Raw genomic sequence first — 22,602 nt, forward strand, 5'->3', positions numbered from 1 at the left:
AGAGAATGTGTTATTTCCCTTTAGCCTTTGCAGATAATGTCATATCTGGCTGGCCATTTAAGGTCAATGTGATTGAAATAACACTAACACATATAAATGTATACAGCATTGAAATTCATCTGTCCTAAATGATATGGAAGATTAGATTTAGTGCATCATAGTATGTTTTTTTTTTAAGTATGCTGAAAGTGTACACAATGTCTAAACAGTAAGATTTTTGGTAGTGTGTATCCATACACAGTATTTTTCCATACATTTTTCGTATAGGGATTTTTAAAAAGTCTTTGTTTAAAGCATTAAAAGCCATGAACCAAGCCAACTGATAAAGAGGTGAAATCTAGGGTGACCACATATCCTGTTTTTCTCTGAGATGTCCTGGCCAGGGTTTCTAAATTGCCAAATGTGATTGGGTTTTGCCTTTATATCTCCCCATTCTGACTCTTCTTCTCAGAATTGCGAGTTTGAGAAAAAAAGTAAAAATGGTTAGGTTAAAATGTCACAATTACGGTTTATATTTTGTGGAGGATATAAATCATACAAACAAATGTTACACTAGGGAACTTGCCACATAACTATATTATACATTAGATGTCGTCTGATTGGCTGTGATTGTGCAGCAGCTTTGCACTTATTGCGGATAGACAAATTAGTTGTTGTTGGAAACTTGTTGCCTGGTTAGGACATGCTGTAAGGGTTCATATATCATCTCAACAGTCATTGCATCTTTCTGTCACACAAATAATGTCAGAGATTGTGCACAACAATAACATATTGCCTTGGTTTAATGTTCTTGTCTTTCTATTTCTCTTGTACTCTCTCACTCTCCCCCTCCTCGTCTTGCTCACTGATGATTAATCATCCACCAGACACTGTATTACACTAAGCATAGAGAGAGAAAAAGAGAACAACTCTGTCTTGGACCACACAGCTGCATCCATTCATTCCTCTGCTTTCTTGGATCGCCTCCATCCATCCGGTTTCTTTCAGAAGGATAATGCGTCACAAGAGGCCAGATGAGAGAGTCATGTGCTGATGTGAAATGTAAGCACTGCTACCCCCACAACCAGGACTGTAGTAACACATGCTACACCAGCACTGAGCTGGCAGGTACAGAGAAAGCCATGTGACAGGCACTAGAGAGAGGCTTTCATATGGTTACTTGCAAGTAAGCCCTACTTGAAATATTAAACTTGCAGCCTCCACTTAAATCTTATTTTGTAGATCATTTGTCTATTCAAAAGTTTGAGGTTGGTAAGATGTTTTTGAAAAAAGTCAGTGCTGCATTTATTCAGTTAAAATGTTGTAAAATTATATTGTGAAATAGTATTATAATTTAACATGTAAAAATGTCCATGTGAATATATTAAAATGTACTTGCAAAGCTTCATTTTCAGCATCATTACTCCAGTCTTCAATGTCACATGGTTTTCTATTTTGGTTTTTCATTTTGATTTACATATATAAACACCAATGCATTTAGTTGTATTTTATTAGTAGTAGTTAGCATAGTTTTACCCTGCATTTCATGATCCATGACAATTTACACTTTAGTACAGTTCTTCTAAAGAAATAGAGAATAAAAAGTTTGTAGAACTATGTCCTGTAATTCTTTTTAAGAGTAGGACATTGAAAATCTGCCAGCTGTCAAGCAGATCAGGCCATATTAACAGTAAAGAACAGCTTCAATATTTCTGTACTTGCACCTTTAAAAAAGAAATAATGCTAGATTACTGACTCACTCACAGTCCTTCAAAGCCACACGTAAAGCCATTTAGACTGTATTTTACCTTGTCACTCTCTGAGTAAGGGTTGTTAAGCACCGTAGGCATGTTGTCCTTTCTCCAGAGGTCATCAAACACTCTGTCGTTATCCGACGCCAGCTGGGCGTTCTGTCCATTTTCCACACCAAGGTCTCTGAAAGTCACAAACAGCTCAAACATCAGCCAGAAGAAAACAGGTCTAGATGTATGTACAATGACTAAAAAACATTCAATTATATAATTTTTTGTCTACTGTAGGTTTATTACTTTGCACACTTTTACGTTTATGATATAAACAGAATTAGTAAAATAAAAAAAAAAATCTGTCATAATTAACATGCCTCAGATTCTGTCCGTAGAGCATAACTTCAATTTCTGTAAAACATTAATATCTCAAGGCTACCAATGTGCACTTCGTCTTTTAAATTATATAGTAAATCACCTCAATTCCATTCATACTCAAGTTATTCCATATTCAGATTTCACTAGTGCCCAGATACTCAAACAATAAACTATGCTTTCCGAAGTAATGTATAATTAAAAAGTGTAAACAATCACTTACAGAGTTTTTTTTTAACTAGCTGATGTTGATGGGACTAATAGTAAGAGAAGTGAGAGAAGCTTGATTTGTTTTGGATGAAACGCTGCCATCTCTGCTCACCAGTCGGAGTAATATTACAGAAAAGAAATCTGGTGTGTACTTTTTCAAATAATAAAAAACTAATCAGTTTTCTGTAATGAGGCTTTTACAGAATGGACATTTATTTGATCTTCACAGTATGAAGATGGTAACTCTCATTCAGTTAAACAATATGACTACTATTTTATATTATTATGACAAAACTACAGTGGTTAGGCTGTAACAAATAATTTAGGTAGAATTAATTAAACCAAGTGGAATACTGTGAAAACTGGGTTGTAATCATAAAATTACAGTAATATTCATGTCTATATTTATCCATTCTGTTATTAATGTTGCAGGAAGCTTCTCGCACTGCCTGTTAGTATTTCCTGTTCACTAAAGCATAATATGAACATTCAACGCAAGAGTAATCTCAAAAAGACTGAATGGAATAAAATACATTCTGAACAGATTCACTCACTGACAGCTCACCAAGTAAACACAAGATGCACTTATCATAAAGAATATGCATTTAGAAAACTGACCTTTCTCAGAAAACCTTGTTTTTGAGGCATGAATATTGAGCAAATATGTCTACATTCTCGGTTGAGTGATTTGTAAATCATATTCCCAAATAAATGAAAACGGGAGACAGACTGGGGCTAGTTGTCACACAGACTTTAGATAATTCATCCACACTAATGGTGGCAATGCTTAACAGATTTGTTTGTAGTAAAGACTTTTTCATCATAAGACAATCTACATTGAAAAATAATCATTGGAATAAATAGTGTGACTAAACCCATTCTCCACCACTAGAAAACTAGACTCTATTGTATTATTTTGATCATGCTTAACATCCTATTTGCACTGGGAGTAAATAAAGAGTTTTCTTTTTAATTTAAAAGGTAAAACTGATTCTAAGAACTGTATGTCTTCTGGATGTGTTTAATGTTTACAACATTAATCCAATAATGTTTTTGAAAGAACTCTTCCCTTAGGTCAATAGTGCTCATGTAATTTGCTGTAGTGTTGTCATTACTCATGCGCTACCACTTGAAGCTTTTAGAACATGATCTTTCTGGGAACAAGTAATGTTAAGTCATGTTAGTGGACTCTTTTAAATGCCAGTGGTGAATTTAAATCCAAAATGGAGAATGCGTTTATAACCTATATTTGCACATATATTAAAAAGTTTGTTTAACTCCAAACAATGTGATTCAGAGCTTAGTGATTTACTGGAATGCCATATATATTGTACCCTAGAGAAAATGTAATTGTTTAATTTAATGCTTTCAGTAAGGCAATTACATATAGTTAAATACCTAAATCAGATTCCAATGTGCAGACCATATGAACAGACTAATTGAAGCCACAACAGGCACCAGATAATGAGATCACAAAGGGGAAATGACTAACTTGTAGTCTTATTTCTCGAATGTTAACCTGATTTATAAACTATACATTTAAAAACAATTAACAAGAATGACAGAGTGAGGTCCACGAATTAGCCACCTTGTAAAATATGTACAAATTGGTCGTGAGATAGCATTGGTTCTGAAGATTAATGAAGGTCTTACAGGTTTAGAACGACATGAGGGTGAGTAATTAATGACAGAATTTTCATTTTTTGGGTGAATGATCCTTTTAAGCTTGATAACACTTCAATGTTAATCTACTGTTTTCAAATACATTTTATCATCTGCCCAGGAAAAATCATAAACTTGAATGGTAAAAATTGAAACGCCATTCATGTCAGAATGAGATATGTGCTGAAAATGTATTTACTTAGTGTGCATTTAAACTTTAATATTTTAAATTTCATTATTTAAAAAATATATATATAATGGAGATTGAAAAACTTAGACTTTGGAAATTAAGTTGAGTTTGGAAATTAAATTCTGGTAAATGGAACTAAAAGGTCTATCGCATTTGAAAGTAGCATACCACGTAAACCGAAACCCTAGCCTAAAAGCAAGACAAATGCTGGATAAAATGCATTTGCTGAAGCAACTATTCCATTTTAGCTATTTATCATGACTTGTTTTTCACGGGTCTCATACCCGAGCACTCCACATTGCAAGTGCTAGGCTGTACCAGGTGAGCTACTGAGCAAGTTTACAGTGAAAGAAAAGTAACATAAAAGGAGCTGGTTATGTGATGCAGATGTCAAAATCTATTAGTTTATAATACACTATGGTAAAAGCCTTTTGCGTTCATAACATAGTATTGCGGGGAAGAACTGCACAAAAATAACTCTTTATTAATTGATTATTTGTTCTTGCGATCATAATTTGTGTGAAATGAATAAACTCTGTTGGTGGTTTACTGCCATTAGTGTTTATTTCAGTTGGAACCTGCAGAGAGTTGTATGTATTGGTATGTTTTTGGAGGTTTGCACTAAGACATCACTCACCTCTCCACCTGCACTTCAACATCCTTCCTCTCTACGACTCTCTGACCTTCTCCATTCAGCTCTTTTTTGCTGTTCTTGATGAGCTTCAGCACTGGCTCGATCTCCTTCAGCAGGTCATTGTTCTCCTCCACCCCGTTGATGAGAAGGGCTGAATGGCCTCCTTCTCTGAGCAGAGAGTCCTGGGCCAGCAGGGGAATCAGGGGTTTGCTCTCCCGTGGGTCTTTCCTGGGAGGAGAGGAAGAGGACAGGTTCTCTATGGCCCTGAGCTCTTTGGTCATGTTGGGGCTGAGGGGCGAACATTGTTCACACGGCCTGCTCTGAACGGGCATAACGGGCCTGGTGACGCGAACCGTTTTGTGTTTCCCATCACTGCTCAGTGTGGTCTCCAGGTGAGTGGTGAAGCCCTCGGGTCCGCGGAGGATGAGGACGGCGTGGCTCTCGGGTGACACATTCTTCAGGGTCTCGAGCGCACGTTCGTAGCTCAGGTCCACCAAAGGCTTGTTGTTCACGGCTAGGACGATGTCACCGACTTGGACCAGCCCACATTCCTCCGCTGCCCCACCCCGGATGAGGTCAGAGACGATGACGGGCGGCTTGCACACACGTTGTTTGACCAGAAAGCCCAACCCACCGATCTTTCTTTTTAAGAGGCGCACTGAGATGATGTTGGGCTGCAGCTGACACACGCTAGGCTCAGATTCCTGCATTGTGTCTTGCTGTGCGTCAGATCTGCGATTGAGTTAAATGTGACAAAGGAGAGCGACATGTCAGATGTGTCAGCAGGCGAAGACGTGAAGAAATGCAAGACAATACAGACTAGCAAGATTCACTTTTTCATTCTACTAATGGCATCCTGTGACATTTAAGGAAATATTCAGACTGTTAATTAAGTCTAACTACGTCAGTAGTAAAAATTGGTTTAAAGGAACAGTTTGAACAAAAATAATTGATTCTAAACGTGTATGCTGTCATTTTTCCATGGAACAACAAAAAAAAAAAAAACTGTATAAAAGTAGTCCATATGTTTAATGCTCTATATTCAATGCTTTTAAAGTCTGATTTGTGAATGAACAGTTATTTTTCAATGAACTGTTGATCTGAATCACAAAATTGATCTGGTTTAAATCACTGGTTCTTGAATTATAAGCTCACTGGAGGGGAAGATTATCTGAAAGTTCATTAGTCACTATTAAATTTCAGTTTATTTCTCATACAAAACTATCATACAGCTTCAGACAGAGCATACTGTGAGATTCTTCCAAATTCTGTTGTTGTGTTCCACAGAAATATAACAACAGCATACAGGCTTGAAACGACATGAGTGTGAGTAAATAATGACAGAATTTTATTGTTTGGATGAATTATTGCTTGACTTTGAATGCATGACATTATTTGTAAGAAAGAGTCATTCAGTTGAAACCCTCACAATATTTTTTGTTAATAATTTCAATGATTGAGTGGTGACTCATATCACAGTGTACAAGCTGTGAGCGTAGATTTCAATTCACTCTTTCCTTTCTGTTGACAAGCCAGTAGCATTTCCTCCATGTGCATCACGCTCAGTCTCAACTGAACGTTCATGTAAGAAACACTTATAATCTACAGTCCTCCTGCATCTCGCCTTTCTTGGCAGCATGAAACGCATATGGCCTTGTGTGAACAACTATTGTCCAGCTCTATCAAAATGCAACTACTAATTCAGATTTAGTGTCATGGAGAGAATCATTACAACTTCAGGGACTGTTTTGTAATAAAGAGTAAGCAAAGGCACAGCTAATAACTTTCAATTGCACTGCATGATATTCACAGCGTGATCTATTAGTGTCTTGTTTACAATACACTAACATTTAATAACTAATTATTTGTGAATGATAAAATAAAAGTGCATTTGTTATAAATTACACTGAAATCACATTGAGAAAATTATGCATGTCAAAGCTCTTAGGCACATTACATTCCTCATTCAGTATTGACATTTTGGTGGCAGTGAAAATGTGCTTCAGTGGTGTTATTAATTTAAAATATTATTTCACATGACTAAATCAACATCGATAAAAGCAATTTATCTGCCAGATCTGGTAGAAATAGCTCCTGCTTTTCCAAACAGACATTTATTGGTGAATCTTGAGATATTGTTCTAACAATAAAATGCATTACAAAGACATATGATATAATATCTCCCCTCATTTTTAAGTAAGCTTTTTTTTATTATCAGAAACCGGTGCTTTACACACACATTGTGTGGTCATTTTATATTTAATAATGCTAAATTAATTTAGTATGAAATCAGTTACACGTTAGAATATAATGATTAGGTAAATCTGAAGTAGGCTACAGATATTAAAATAAAAAAGTGTGAATAAACATTACACAGAGTGCATGCTTCAAACCAGTGTAAGTTGCCTTTTCTTATTGTAGAACGATTAAAACATGTTGACAATTCTCAAAATTGGGCAAAAACTTCACTTACACAAACTCCTATTTCAAAACAAACAAAAACACATGTGCATCAACTACTGTCTGTATGCAGGAGTTATCAGAAGCACTGACCTGCAGCCATGCATGCATGTTCAACAGGACACACCAGTTGCTCCTGAGCATGCACTTCCACATGCCCATTTCACAAAGCCTCGTCGTTATATACAGCATGCATTTCCCAAAACATGGGAAGTAATGCTGAAATATAGCTACTTTTGACAGTAAAAAAAAAAAAAAAGCAACGCAACTTACCTCTCCACTTTGAAAAGCTGTAAATATCGCCTAAAACAGTGTGGTTATCCCCTTGCCAATATTCCGATGAAAGGTTTCGACTTTTCTCCTGGTTTCCCACTCAGTAGACGCGTGGCATGTCTGAGCCAGCCGCTGTATAAACACGCAGCGCGTGAGAAGCTGTGCTCTCCTGCCGCTCCGCTCCGGTACGGGAGCATTTATTCCGAGCGCACTGCTGTCGTTCTGTCATCCATCCCTCCCGACGCTCTGCCTCCCTCAATGGGAGGGTTTTACAACACCACAGCTCTGGCATCTATGGGAATGAGTGATATTTGCACACTAAGATTTGCACATCTTTATATTAAACAAGATTATGCGTAGAAACATCTAAAATTAAAGCAGAAATGAACATTTCTATATTTGAAACAAGGGGAACCGGGGAGGATTTTAAAACCATCAGTTTCAGTTTCACCTAAAAATCACTATAATATACATGACCAGCTGTAAGTAATAAGATAAAGTGGAGTAGAACATTATAGCATTTAGCGGACTATATCAGTTTCTGCTTTGATTTTGATTTATTATTATTATTATTATTATATATTTTTTTTTTTGCCTATGCATTTTGCAGTTTTATTTATTTATTTATTTATTTGTTTTTGGATTGGTTGATTAATTGCATTTTTAAATTTCGAATGCTTTCCTGTTTTCTATTGCTTTAACTCTGGTGGCGTGTATATTGTATTATTTATTGTATTGTTTATTTGTGGAATTATTAAATATAGTAATTTTCCATCAAAAACATATAGCCCAACAAATCACCAGATACTGCAACAAAATGTTACATCACTCCATGATTTACCTTGTACTTGAAAAAGAGAGCAATTGATGCATGTTTCAGCATTTTTAAATATTAAATTAAATTAATAAGTAAAATCAATGTTTTGGTGTCAGAGATCAATGCTGAATCAACATGCAACATGAGTATCATGTTGATCAAAATATGTTTTATTTTTCATTAGGCTTTCATTTAAAAAATAGATGTTTGGTTAACTAAGCAGATGAATTGTTAAATGTATCCAAAAAATTAAAATAAAAAGGCTCAATGGCCATTATAAACCACACAATCCTGTATTATGCTGTAAACAACAGCTATCTGCCAGCAAGAATGTCTTTATCTGTGTGGACCTTCAAAGATTTGTGTCAGAGGTTTCCTACATGGTCAAGCAGCAGAAAACAGGATTACTCTCTAATCTATAACAGATTAAGTAAATATAATATATCAGTTCAGCACTGAACTAAAAGGTTTAACCTCAGGCTACTAAAAGCTCTAGCGCAAATTATACATAATGAATAATAATTATACACATTGCATTATGAAGTTTAATCTGCCAAAATATTATCTTGAGTATACAACTTTATTTTTGAAACACCCACACAATGCACAACGGCATGTTTTCATTGAATAAGAGGTTAAACACTAGGTCATCTAAAGTTTTTTTTTTCTTTTTTCTCCCCTCTTTCTGTGTGGTCCACTAAATAAACCTCTCGATGCAGCATGACAAACTGAATCCAGTCATCGGAACCAGTCATAATGAATTTGAATGAAGGTTTTTGGTGTGAGCGCCAGCCATGCATACATTGCAAGCTAGATGTTTTTCAGAAGCCCTAATGTTATTTTACAATGTGTCATTCAGACGGACTGTTCATTTAAACAGGCAGCATAAACAGACAAATATGAATTTGTGCCGCAGGTGGGGAGACATGTTTAACAAACTCCAGACTGACCACAGACTCACATATTTATTAAACAAGACCATATTATAAACTAAATTTAAAATAAGAAATAATGTGCATTATCAATGCATGCAGTTTGAAAGAGTAATACAGAGAAAAAATAGTCAGTTATGAAACAGTTTTTCAAATATTGCAAATGAAAGTAGACTTGTGAGACCATTGAATGATTTATTTGTGCATTTATTTGTTAATTCATTCATTAACACCATATCAGCAGCAACGTCTATATTCATGTCAAAAAGCAACAATATTTGCAAAATACAAAAATATACATATACTGCTAATAACAGCAACAACAACATTTATACAGAATCATTTTTAATAATAATATTCAATAAAAACATTAGAATCAAATGTTTTTAATAAAAATAAAAAAAACATTGCAATTAAAATCTGAATAAAAACGTTGCTAACATCATTTAAAAATTGACTTTCTATTAGAATATGTTTAAAACTCTTTTGAAATTCTTACATAAATCACAAACTGGTTTCTCTTCTTCTTTCAATAAATATGAATGAGTGAGTCTTTAGTATCCAATTCAACATCTCATATATACAACCTGATTATATCTATTCTCAAAATAATAACAATAACTAACTTCTTGATTGGGTTTGATGTTTTACTCATCTATGAAAATTCAAAATTACATTTAAAGGCACCTCATCACGTTGAGCTATTACCTTTTTTTTATTCAAACACACAAATAAACAGGAAAAATGTGAGAGGATTCTGCTGTGCACGAGCAAGTGCATGGGAGATTTTCAATCTGTGACGTGAACAAATGCAAACACACACACACACAGCCTGCCGGCCTGGTCGAGCCATTATGTCAGTCACTTCCGACTTGAGTGCTGCCATCTGCCCCCTAATGAAACCGTGCACTGTGGCTCATCACACACACATACACACTTTCTTCATACACCCATCTAATTCAAACACACACACACACACACACACAGACAGAAGCAGCAAACAAACACTTACACATGAACTCTCTCAATGAAAGCTGCAGAAATTCAAGTCTTTCAGCAAAATTACAAAAGTTACTATTTTGGCATTTCTTTTTATAGCCATCTTTTCAACTTTCTGGGGGATTGTGGGTAGTGCTACATTGCAACACATTGCCAGCTCTTGTTTGTGTAAAGTATATAAAATTAGATCACACACCATAGTCCCATAAAATAGAATTTCTTCTCTTTTTGTCTCAGCTTTCACACAGGTAAACATACACACACAAATGCAACAATATTTTATTTGCTTAGGTATGACCAAAACATAATCACTTCTGTCTGATTTTACCTCTGGTTGCCATGGAAACTTTTTCATTGTTGGTTATGTCGTTCTTTCTCATACAGAGTCAATCTTCAACACAGCAGATTTCCAGTTTGTAGAACAAACTATTATTTTGATTCTGATTACTTTTTAGAGTATTTTCTATTTAGAGAGTTTTCATTGACGGGGAGATCACAAACAAACAATAAATATAAAAATGAGCCACTAACCAAATTGTCCAATTGCATGACTCGTTTTACTTTTTTTCTCTAAATAAAAGCAAATTACATACCACAATGTTTTTAGAGAAAATGCTTATATTTTGTATTCTTTTCCAATTGAATATAAATGATTTCTTTGGAAATTATATTATCAGTACATTCATTTCAAAAAGCATTTTGTGTTTTGTTTGAAACAAGAAAATCTGAACAATTTGACCAATTTGTATATCACAAAATGTCTTAAATTTTATTTTCTCTTAATTGTTTTTTTATCTCTAAAATTAAATGGGGGGAAAATTTGTGTGGTCTTAAACTTTACACTTTTATATTTATATATGAATATACTACAAATACAGTATCTCACAGAAGTGAGTACACCCCTCACATTTTTGTAAATATTTTATTATAACTTTTCATGTGACAACACTGAAGAAATGACACTTTGCTACAATGTAAAGTAGTGAGTGTACGGCTTGTATAACCATGTAAATTTGCTGTCCCCTCAAAATAACTCAACACACAGCCATTAATGTCTAAACCGATGGCCACAAAAGTGAGTACACCCCTAAGTGAAAATGTCCAAATTGGGACCAATTAGCCATTTTCTCTCCCCGGTGTCATGTGACTCGTTAGTGTTACAAGGTCTCAGGTGTGAATGGGGAGCAGGTGTGTTAAATTTGGTGTTATCGCTCTCACTCTCTCATACTGGTCACTGGAAGTTAAACATGACACCTCATGGCAAAGAACTCTGAGGATCTGAAAAAAAATAATTGTTGCTCTACATAAAGATGGCGTAGGCTATAAGAAGATTGCCAAGACCCTGAAACTGAGCTGCAGCACGGTGGCCAAGACCATACAGCGGTTTAACAGGACAGGTTCCACTCAGAACAACCTTCGCCATGGTCGACCAAAAAAGTTGAGTGCATGTGCTCAGCGTCATATCCAAAGGTTGTGTTTGGGGAATAGACCTATGAGTGCTGCCAGCATTGCTGCAGAGGTTGAAGGGGTGGGGGGTCAGCATGTCAGTGCTCAGACCATACGCCACACACTGCATCAAATTGGTCTGCATGGCTGTCGTCCCAGAAGGAAGACTCTTCTAAAGATGATGCACAAGAAAGCCCGCAAACAGTTTGCTGAAGACAAGCAGACTAAGGACATAGATTACTGGAACCATGTCCTGTGGTCTGATGAGACCAAGATAAACTTATTTGGTTCAGATGGTGTCAAGCGTGTGTGGCGGCAACCAGGTGAGGAGTACACAGACAAGTTTGTCTTGCCTACACTCAAGCATGGTAGTGGGAGTGTCATGGTCTGGGCTGCATGAGTGCTGCTGGCACTGGGGAGCTACAGTTCATTGAGGGAACTATGAATGCCAACATGTACTGTGACATACTGAAGCAGAGACTGGGCTGCAGGGCAGTATTCCAACATGATAACGACCCCAGACACACCTCCAAGACGACCACTGCCTTGCTAAAGAAGCTGAGGGTAAAGGTGATGGACTGGCCACGCATGTCTCCAGACCTAAACCCTATTAAGAATCTGTGGGGCATCCTCAAATGGAAGGTGGAGGAGCGCAAGGTCTTTAACATCCACCAGCTCAGTTATGTCGTCATGGAGTGGAAGAGGACTCCAGTGGCAACCTGTGAAGCTCTGGTGAACTCCATGCCCAAGAGGGTTAAGGCAGTGCTGGAAAATAATGGTGGCCACACAAAATATTGACACTTTGGGCCCAATTTGGACATTTTCACTCAGGGGTGTACTCACTTTTGTGGCCAGAGGTTTAGACATTAATGGCTGTGTTGAGTTATTTTGAGGGGACAGCAAATTTACACTGTTATACAAGCTGTACACTCACTAATTTACATTGCAGCAAAGTGTCATTTCTTCAGTGTTGTCACATGAAAATATATAATAAAATATTTACAAAAGTGAGGGGTGTACTCACTTCTGTGAGATACTGTAAATGTAAACCTGTGAAGGGTGATAGCAGTGATTATTAAGCATAATTCTGATACTATTATAGTTAGTAATATTTTTTATTAGTAATAGTAGTAGCAGTAGTAGCTGTTGTTGCTTTCATTTTATTTCGGTTTTAGTTATTTTAGTACATCAGGTTAAACTTAAAAAAAGAAATACTGCCTTGGCAACTAGGCAAAATGAAATGAGTTATATATATACTGTATATATATATAATTTTAATTTCAGTTAATGTTAATTTATTTATGGTTTTAGTTTAGGTTATAGGTGACTATAATAACACTAGACATTTTTTTAAAAGACCAACATTAAACCTAATACAGCATGGGAATGGTTCTCTTTCTGTTTTTTAGTCTGTCCAAAGAAGCTGCATGAAGTTAAATTATAACATTTCACACAACAAATCTAAGACAGCAGCCATCTGACGTCATACCCGGTTTTATCTGACAAAACTCGGGTAGATTTGTGACAGGTCAGCTGAATCTCAGGTATAAGTTGACTGTATGTTTGTGATAAATGTGACAGATGTTGCCTGTAATCATATTCTCATTGTCATGTCAGGCATGAGAAGAACTGCAGCATGTCTCCAGGACCTCTATCTATATATATATATATATATATAAAAAACTGTTTATATTCCACTCTCGCGTGTCTGACCCCTTAAACATTATGAAGCTACAGCTGTCAGGCCTCTACAACCGATTCATGCAGAAATGTAGGAAGGTATACGGTATTTATATCATGACATTTTTATCTTTAAAAGTTATGTTTTACCTCAAACACATGTTCTAACCAGGCAAACAGGGATATGACAGGCTACAGTACAACTGAGCAATAAGCAATGAATCTATAAAGGGTCAAGCAATCTCTTCCTCTCCCAAGTTTTGCTTTAACGATCCCACAAATGATGAACAGGGCATGTGGATTGGGCAAACCATATGTGTAAACCATACATCAAAAAATAGTATTGTCACGGTGACAAGTATTTATTCAAAATATGAATATTTTGGAACAATATAATATACAAAACAAATATTATAATTTTTTATCAATTTAATTTATCCTTGTTGAACAAAAATATTAATTTTTTTTTTTTTTAAAACACTAACACTAAAATAAAGAAAAAAATAAGAACTTAAATTATGTACGAGTTAACAATTAAGAAAACACCAGAATCAAGTGATTCTGGACAGAAAAATTCCTTTATATGAATTCCAAATAGATTTGTGCTTTTCAAGGGCACCTCAAGAAGGGAAACTTGCTCAAAAGTGATCAACTGAAAGCTTTCACCAACAGCCTATTCTCAAGGCCGTTCAATGATCACTTTAGCTGTCCTAATGATTCATTTTGAAACATGAGGAAATTAATTTTTATTTTCTGGGAATTTAAAAAACTTAATTGCTTTTGTATAGCAAGGACTATATATTCTGTAATATTTACAGTGCTAATTAAAATATATGTGAATTTAAAAAAAAACACACACACACACACACAAAGAGCCCTTTAACACATATTTTCTGATGTTATCAATAGTGCCTGACATGCATCAAAACGGCCACATATGAGACTATATATACCATTCATAATATTACATTCAAGTGGCCATACAGATTTCTTTTTGTATGGAACTGTTCTTCCTTGCAGTTACTGTTACGGAGCCGACGAGACATGAGGCAAGCGGATCCATTTGCAGAGCTTTATTAAAAGGCATGGTCATCAAACAGACATGGGTCAAACATAGGCAAACAGGTATATAAATGGCAAGACAAAGAGTAGTACTAGGGCAAGCGTGGGTCTTCGATCGGCGAACAATATCCAACAGGGGCAAGGCAAGAGAGATAATCCAGGTACACAGCAATAATCCAAATGAGGTGCAAACAAAGTCCGAATGGCAAGGCAAAGGGTTAATCCAGGAAACACGGGCAGGTATCAAACACAAGAAAACTAACAAGGCAAGACTATAACAACTGAGTGGGCTCTGTAGAGTAGCTATCGCTAGGATATATGCTAAACCAGGGCTGTCCAAACTCGGTCCTGGAGGGCCGGTGTCCTGCAGAGTTTAGCTCCAACCCTAATTAAACACACCTGAAGCAGCTATTCAAGCTCTTACTAGGCATACTAGAAACATCCATGCAAGTGTGTTGAGGCAAGTTGGAGCTAAACTTTGCAGGACACCGGCCCTCCAGGACCGAGTTTGGACAGCCCTGTGCTAAACAATACTCGGCAGAGAGGAAGAGGAAATCCATGGTTTATGTAGGGTGTGTGATCAGTGCAATCAGCTGTGTGTCGTCAGTGCAATGGATGATGGGAATTGTAGTCTGAGGTGGCGTGCAACAGTTAGTGTAGTGCAAGAGTCCATGTGGTGAGCGAGTGACCTCTGGTGGTGAGTTAACGGAAGTTCATAGACCAGATTCATGACAGTTACCACCATACTACATTTCACTCACGGCCTTGTGGAAGAGCCTTTCATGAAAGGATTTAGTTGCAATTATTTGGAACAAGGGCCCTTCGAATGTACAAAAATGGCATTTCTCCATCGTCAAGCTCAAAAGCACAATCCATAAATTAAATTTCACTAGTATAAAATGCTGCTTTGTCAGTGTATTAAATATTATTCATCTTCTGATTAGCTGCAGTTCATTGCAGTAAAGTAATAGTTCACCCAAAAACAAAAATTTGCTAAAGATGTACTCACCCAATTGTTTAGAGGAAAACAATTGAAGTCTTGCAGGTCAACCAAGATATAGATGAGTTTGTTTCTTCATCAGAAGAGATTTGGAGAATGGGTGCCGTCAGAATGAGAGTCCAAACAGCTGATAAAAATATCACAATAATCCACAAGTAATCCACCCCACTCCAGTCCATCCATAAACAAACCCCTCATTAAGATGTTTTGTTGCTTCCGGCCCAAATACGAGTCCTCTATCCATAAAATGGCTCTCTCAAGTGAAAAAGTCATCATCTGATTCAGGAGAGAAATATACAAATATGAAATATTATTGATTATGGACTGGTATTTTGGCCAGTTTTTAAGTTTAAATGCCTTAATAATTGATTTATTTCTTACAAATATGCAGCGTTTCACTTCACAAGATGTTAATTGATGGACTGGATTACTTGTGGATTATTGTGATGTTTTTATCAGCTGTTTGGACTCTCATTCTGACGGCACCCATTCACTGCAGAGGATCCATTGGTGAGCAAGTGAAGTAATGCTACATTTCTTCAAATCTGTTCCAATGAAGAAACAAACTCATCTACATCTTGGATGGCCCGAGAGTGAGTACTTTTTCTGGCTATTTTTGTTTTTGGGTGAACTATTTATTTAACTACAAACATGTTTCACTAAGACTTAATTTTTGGAAAGTATGTCTGCTGTTCTATCATTAAATTTTTTTAACTTTTAAAGTGTACTTTCTTTAAAACAAGTGGCATTTGGTTTGACATTTTAACTAATGTAATGACATTCTACCAGGCTTAAGTGTGTTAAGATGTTCAGGGCCCACCTCTGGGCCACAACCTTGCTTAACTTCTGGCCCAGTTCTGGCTGGGTCCCCAGCCCAAAAGTGGCCCACACACTGAAAACAAACTCAAACAATTTCCTCTGGCCCAGATGCAGCCCACACCCTGTAAAATGACTTATTTATTGACGTGGCCCAGATCTGGCCCGCATACTCAAGTGTCGGCAAGTAAGTTTGGCATAGAGTAAAATTTCACCACTAGATGGTGGGCCAGAACATAGTCAAAGGATAATTTAACAAATTAATTGATGAAAAATGCAACTAGAGTTGCCTGTGACATACTGTTACAGTGTCTTTTGTGACTGTGAGCTGTTACTCTGTGTTAAATCCTGTGATAGGACAGTCATTAACAAAATGTCACATTTGTGTGGCGGTGACAGGCTATGTGAGCGGAGTGGAGTGTCAACAATTTTCTCCTCCGCGCTCCGGGCATTTAATAATAGTTACTATATAATAGTTACTATTATAACTATTATATGTCTTCTTTTTATTTAAAAAAACACACACATTTGACCCTCTATCAATTGCATATTTATTCTCTAACTACTAGTTTTTTCTTGTAAAACTAACACTAGCTTTCGTTTACTAAAATCTACTTGTTTCTTATATAAAAAAAAAAACCAAACAAAAAAAAAAAAACTAGGTTTCTTTTTTCTATATTCTATCTACTCGTTTTCTTTAAAAAAAACAACAACAACATTACTACATGTACTGCGTTAGGCTAACCAAGACTTGCATGCTGTTGCTCTTTTATTGGGTTTGATTGCTTCTAATGTCCTCATTTGTAAGTCGCTTTGGATAAAAGCGTCTGCTAAATGACTAAATGTAAATGTAATTAAAAAAAAAAACGTGTGTCAATTCAGTTCAGTTCTTATCAAATGGCGTCAGTGCAGTCAAGTCAATAATATTGCTGAATATTAGGTGTCTTCAACTAAGCAAGACAAAAGGCAACAGTGACAAGGAACCCAAACCCAAACAAGACCAGGCTCAGTCAGGAAACCAGTTCTCCTCTGGCCAAACGAATGAACGTGGTGTGATTTAGGTCGTCCTTTTCGGAACCTTCAGGCAATACGACCAGACGCAGATTGCTGCGACTATTGCGATCCTGTAAGTCCACAACCTTTTGCTCGAGCGCGGCAATGTGCCTATTGTGATCTGCGACAACTTTCTTTTGTTCTCTCATCTCCCCTGTAAGAAGATCCAGTTTAGAGCATAGCGACTGAACAACTGACATGTGAGAAGCGAACTCGTTCCGCATCGCTGTCAACTTGGTTCTTAGAACGTCCTCAAAGTTTGTAACAGTGTTCGCCTTCTTGTCCATCATATCGCTTGAGTTCGGTGACTTGGATTTCTTCTTAATCGGAGAAGCCGACAACTCCTGATGTTTACGACTGCATGCCATCAGGTAAAGCACCACCAATGAATAAAACTTAAAACAAAACTAAAAAATCAGCAAAAAGAGGCCAAACTTACAGAGCTCTACTCGAGTGCGACTAGGTTCATGAGCATGTCACGTGACTCAATTATACGACTAGATCTGACATTGCGGAATTCTTGAAGGATAATGCACCTTTTCTGCCAAACGAGGTAACATTAGGTTTAGACATTTTATTGTCTTGGTTATGTTAAGCACACACACACACACACACACGAGAAGTTAATTCGGTAACGTTACTGGCACGCTGAACAAGGCGAATGCCGCTTCAGACAGTTCTCTCGCACTTACACGGACAAAAGCACACAAAATGATGTAAAAATGACAATTTTTGGCTAGTGACAGTCTTAAAAAGTTCAAATGTCTTGACTGATGTAAAGAGTTGGGATGTGTCAGATGTGCGTCGATGTGAGTCATGTTTTAAAGGGACAGCAGTTCATGACATTCATGGTGTTTCTTTTGTTTTCTTTTCTAATGACAGGTCATTATTGCTGCTGTATTGTGCATCCCAAGCACCCCCTGCATTTTTATCATGGGTTTGTATTCTGTTTTGTTTATTAAAGCTACAGTTTTTATTTATGGAAGGATATGGGTAGCAAAATTCAATCTGAAATGTAAAATGCAATATGTAAAATGGCAATGTATTTCTGTATTTAAATTGACATTTTCCCATGCACGTGTGCAATATTTAGTGCAAAATGAAAATGAAAATTCAATTATATAATTTACATTTGCCATTTCTTACATATAAGACTTACATATAAGACGTTTCAATTGCATTTTCATTCAATACCCCGCTATGGATGTAAAGTCAATGTGGATTTGAAATGCATTTGAAAATGCAACACGCCCCTGACCTCTCAATCGTTAGGCTCAGCAACAGGACGCACAATAGGTCAATATTCACCGTCAACCAAGCACTTTCCACATTGACTTAAACTATATTCATTGCGGGGTATTAAATGAAAATGCTATTGAAACGTCTTATATGTAAGAGTCAGTGCATTTACGAAAAATGAAAGACATTTAAATCACCATTTTGCTACACTTTTGCTGCACCTTTGGCTCAGAATGCATCCTCAAATTCTCACTGCATTTTACTACAATTATCACGTGATATCATGATGAAAATGCAATCCCAAGTGTCCTAATGCATTTAGGAAAAACAGCATGTAAATTATAATTTTGCTACAGTTTTTGCTTGGACATGTTAAACATATCTAATCAATTTGGGTAATACATTTTAGTTTTAATTTTGCAACTTATAAAGTGTTAAAATATGTTTTTAATTTGCATATTAAAACTAGTGTAGAAAATGGCAAATGTAAATTATATAACTGAATTTTAATTTTCATTTGCACAGAAACGTAGTATAAGGACATCGTTAAAACAGTCCATCTGCCATCAGTGGTTCAATCTGAACTTTGAAGCGACGAGAATACTTTTTGTACACAAAGAAAATAAAAATAACTTTATTCAACAAGTCGTTATTAAACAAAAACAGTTTATCCGTGTTGTGCGGCTGACACAGAACATGCACAGAACAGCATACGCAGTTTGTGTTCAGCAGATATTCTCCAAAATGGCGCTACTGTGACGCAGATGCGACGAATTGTTGAATAAAGTGGTTATTTTTATTTTCTTTGCATACAAAAAGTATTCTTGTCACTTCATAAAGTTCTGATTGAACCACTGATGGCAGAAGTACTTTTTTTACGATGCTTTTCATACTTTTCTGGGTCAAAATATTTTAAATTGTGTTCCGAAGACGAACAAAGATTTTATGGGTTTGGAACGACATGGGGGTAAGTGATTAATGACAAAATTTTCATTTTGGGGTGGAGTAATGAGTAAGATCACATAACAGATACAATTGGAGACCACTGGAAATGCAAGTTTAGCATTTTATAATCAATGTTTGAACTGGAATTGATAATTCAATCTCAACCTGTTCTGCACGTTACTCTGTACTTCACTTTCATTAATTTAATTTCTCGTCATTTCCAGTCTTCCTGTGAAGAAATCCTGAACGAGGGTCAAAGGTTCAGATGAAGGGAACTCCAAGACTCATGTATGAACAACTTCGAGAACATGGAACTTGGACTGAACATGCAGCAAAAGAAGAAAAATAAAGTAGTTTCCCCAAGCTGGCAGATGGCAAGAGATAATAAAAGCAGACAAACACTTGGGCCCCTCTCTTAATTTAGATTAAGTCTTGCTTAGTGAAGTGACATTCAGTCACTTTATACTTTAGTGCATACTGTATACTTTAATTCAGCAAGGACTGATTAATTAGTCATCAAAACAGTCAGTAAAGATATTCACTGTTACAAAAGATTTATATATTTTTTATATTTCTTTTGAACTTTATATTCATCAAAGGATCTTGAAAAAATGTTTCACATTTTCCACAAAAATATTAAGCGGTGTCTTTTTTAACATTGATAATAATAAGAAATGTTAGAATGATTTCTGGAGGGTCATGTGACACTGAAGACTTGCTGAAAATTCTGATTTGCATCACAGGTATACTGTATATTTTTTATTTATTATTCAATATGTAAATACTGTTAATCTGGCTGGCCAGACCAGCACACCAGTGTATTATGGTGAAAATCCTGACACAAAATATGACTAAAGGAACTGAACATCATACACTGAACAACTGAAAACATATAACTCTGCATAGGCCAAAAGAAAGAAGTTACTCACTTGTCACAAGTAAACCACTACATGTAACCACACAATTAATCCTTTATATGAAGAATTAAATTACATTTATAATAGTTAATAAATTATGCACACAATGGCAGTACAAAAAAACAAGTCTTACCTTATGATGAAACCCCGCAGGTCCTTGTACATGAACAATGTTGATATCTAAAATGGATCCGCACATGCAAAAATTAATTCATGTATATGTAAAGGCAAGCATTTTTACAGACACAGATTATTGGATTGCAATCTTATACTGTATATTTATGGATTTCGTGCTTTTTAGCAGTGTTGTTTATATCCAACTGTACAAGCAAGTCTTCATGCACATTGTAAAAATCTATAATTTGATGTTTTAGCACCCTTATTTTTATATTCTTGTTAAATACTGCACATTTCAGATGCTTCAATGACCTTACAATCCCTGAAATGATGGTGCCTACAGAAGAAGCCCTGAGTGCAAAGTGCAAAAGAATTTTGAAGTGCCTTCCTGAATCTGCTTTAGCACAGAACATTACAGAATTGACAATATTTGTTCCATATATATAACATTTCTTTTCTTTTTTCTTCATGAAAATTAATTTACTAGATTTTTGGCTAACAATGAGCATGCAGTGTCATCCTTAGCCACTAGGGGCGCATTTATATGTTTTCTTCTTTGTAAAAAGCCCTCGGCTCTAAGTTTCCCTTCAGTTCAGGGCTTCCATAAAAAGTTAGATGCGAATAAATTGTGCCGTGAAAACCAGGAATGAGTAACACTGGTATAATAGTGTAGTATACTAACAAATTATATTCTCTGACAAGGTTGATCCAGGTTTTTTTATACATCTAGTATATGTATATGTTTATATATGCTATGTTGGCATTGCTTGCTTAATTTCTGGCACAAATGAGACTTACGAAATAAATCATGTAATATAGAAAAGCAAGCATCAGCACTTCTATTTTATCAATATGCAGAGGGCCAGTTCATCACCAGTTCAATATGACGTGGCCTTTCTTTTTGAAGGGCCTCTTGGTTTTGTTCCTACTGCTTCCTCAGATAATGGCTGCGATTGTAATTTTGTCTGAGCTCAAAAGGGCAAGCCTGGCATTTGGTGTAATACATGTTGCAGAATAGCAATTATATTTGTATTTGGGTTTAAAAATAGGTTTCATGCACACACTGGACATGTGTATACCCAAATTCAAGAGACAATAGAGTACCACTCCTGTCGCAGCATTGCATTTCTTAATACCTTATGGAGTCAAATGACTTTTAAATACTGTATATTAAGATAGACTTCAGTATTTTGAAATACATTAAATCAATATTTCTCTTGCTTCATCCATCATTTGGATGGATTTATTTTTTTCACATAGATAGCCGCATTATTTTATTGGATTGGCTTATCTATGAAGGATTCACTGAATGTGGCCAAAACATTGCTGATATGACTTGTAAGATCCAGTAGTTTTTGTCTGGATAGTTAGTATAGAGTAGCTATATCACAAGGTAGAAAGTTCCCTGTCAGCGAGATTAAGGGTTTTATGACAGGTACAAGACAAGTTTAACCAGACTGCCAGTATGTTTGAACAGTAAACTTTAGTATCCTGTGATTATTTTCTGACTTTCTGCTCTTTCAAAATGATGATGCTCCATGTTAGCACAGGGTTGCATCACTTTGCGTTTCAGATTGTAGAGAGAGCAAAGAGTCGTAAGTTAATCACAGCATTCTGAAATATATCATGAGAACATTCAGTGGCTCAGAGCAAGCTACAAAGCATAAAATTAAAACATGTTGGCAGGGCACGTTCTCTATTCATGTCTTTGACAGCATGCAGTTCCTTTGCTTGAACACTTAACGAGATTTAATTACTGTATATGCAGCCTGATCCAAATTCAGTTGAAGCCCGCACATACCACATAATTACATTGCTTCAGATATTATATACTGCTGTAAATTTCATTTTAAGTGACTTTTAGGACAGAAAATTCAAAATTTGAACATGATTATTTGCAACCAGAGAGTATATGATATGTTATAGTATTAAACATTTATTTAATAATTCATTTATTTATTCCGTACTTCCTAGTTGTCAAATATTAGTTTTGTGCTTGACATGTCCATAGCTAATAAGCTTAATTGCAGATGTCAGAAAATCTCAAGCAG

At 36.0% G+C, this 22,602-nt stretch overlaps 1 protein-coding gene across 3 annotated transcripts in view; it reads right to left on the reverse strand.

Moving 5' to 3' along the window:
* nos1 (nitric oxide synthase 1 (neuronal)) overlaps window positions 1–5,505 on the reverse strand; it is a gene marked incomplete at both ends in the record, with an annotated part of 54,716 nt that extends 49,211 nt beyond the window's left edge. For all 3 annotated transcript variants that reach the window (XM_079417562.1, XM_079417561.1, XM_079417560.1), the window contains 2 exons: window positions 1,788–1,914; window positions 4,799–5,505. In XM_079417562.1, coding sequence (XP_079273688.1) covers window positions 1,788–1,914; window positions 4,799–5,505 — 834 coding nt within the window. The remainder of the gene's footprint in view (window positions 1–1,787; window positions 1,915–4,798) is intronic.
* Between the last annotated feature and the right edge of the window lie 17,097 nt (window positions 5,506–22,602).

This window comes from Barbus barbus (genome assembly GCF_936440315.1).
Source record: "Barbus barbus genome assembly, chromosome: 5".
NCBI lineage: Eukaryota > Metazoa > Chordata > Actinopteri > Cypriniformes > Cyprinidae > Barbus > Barbus barbus.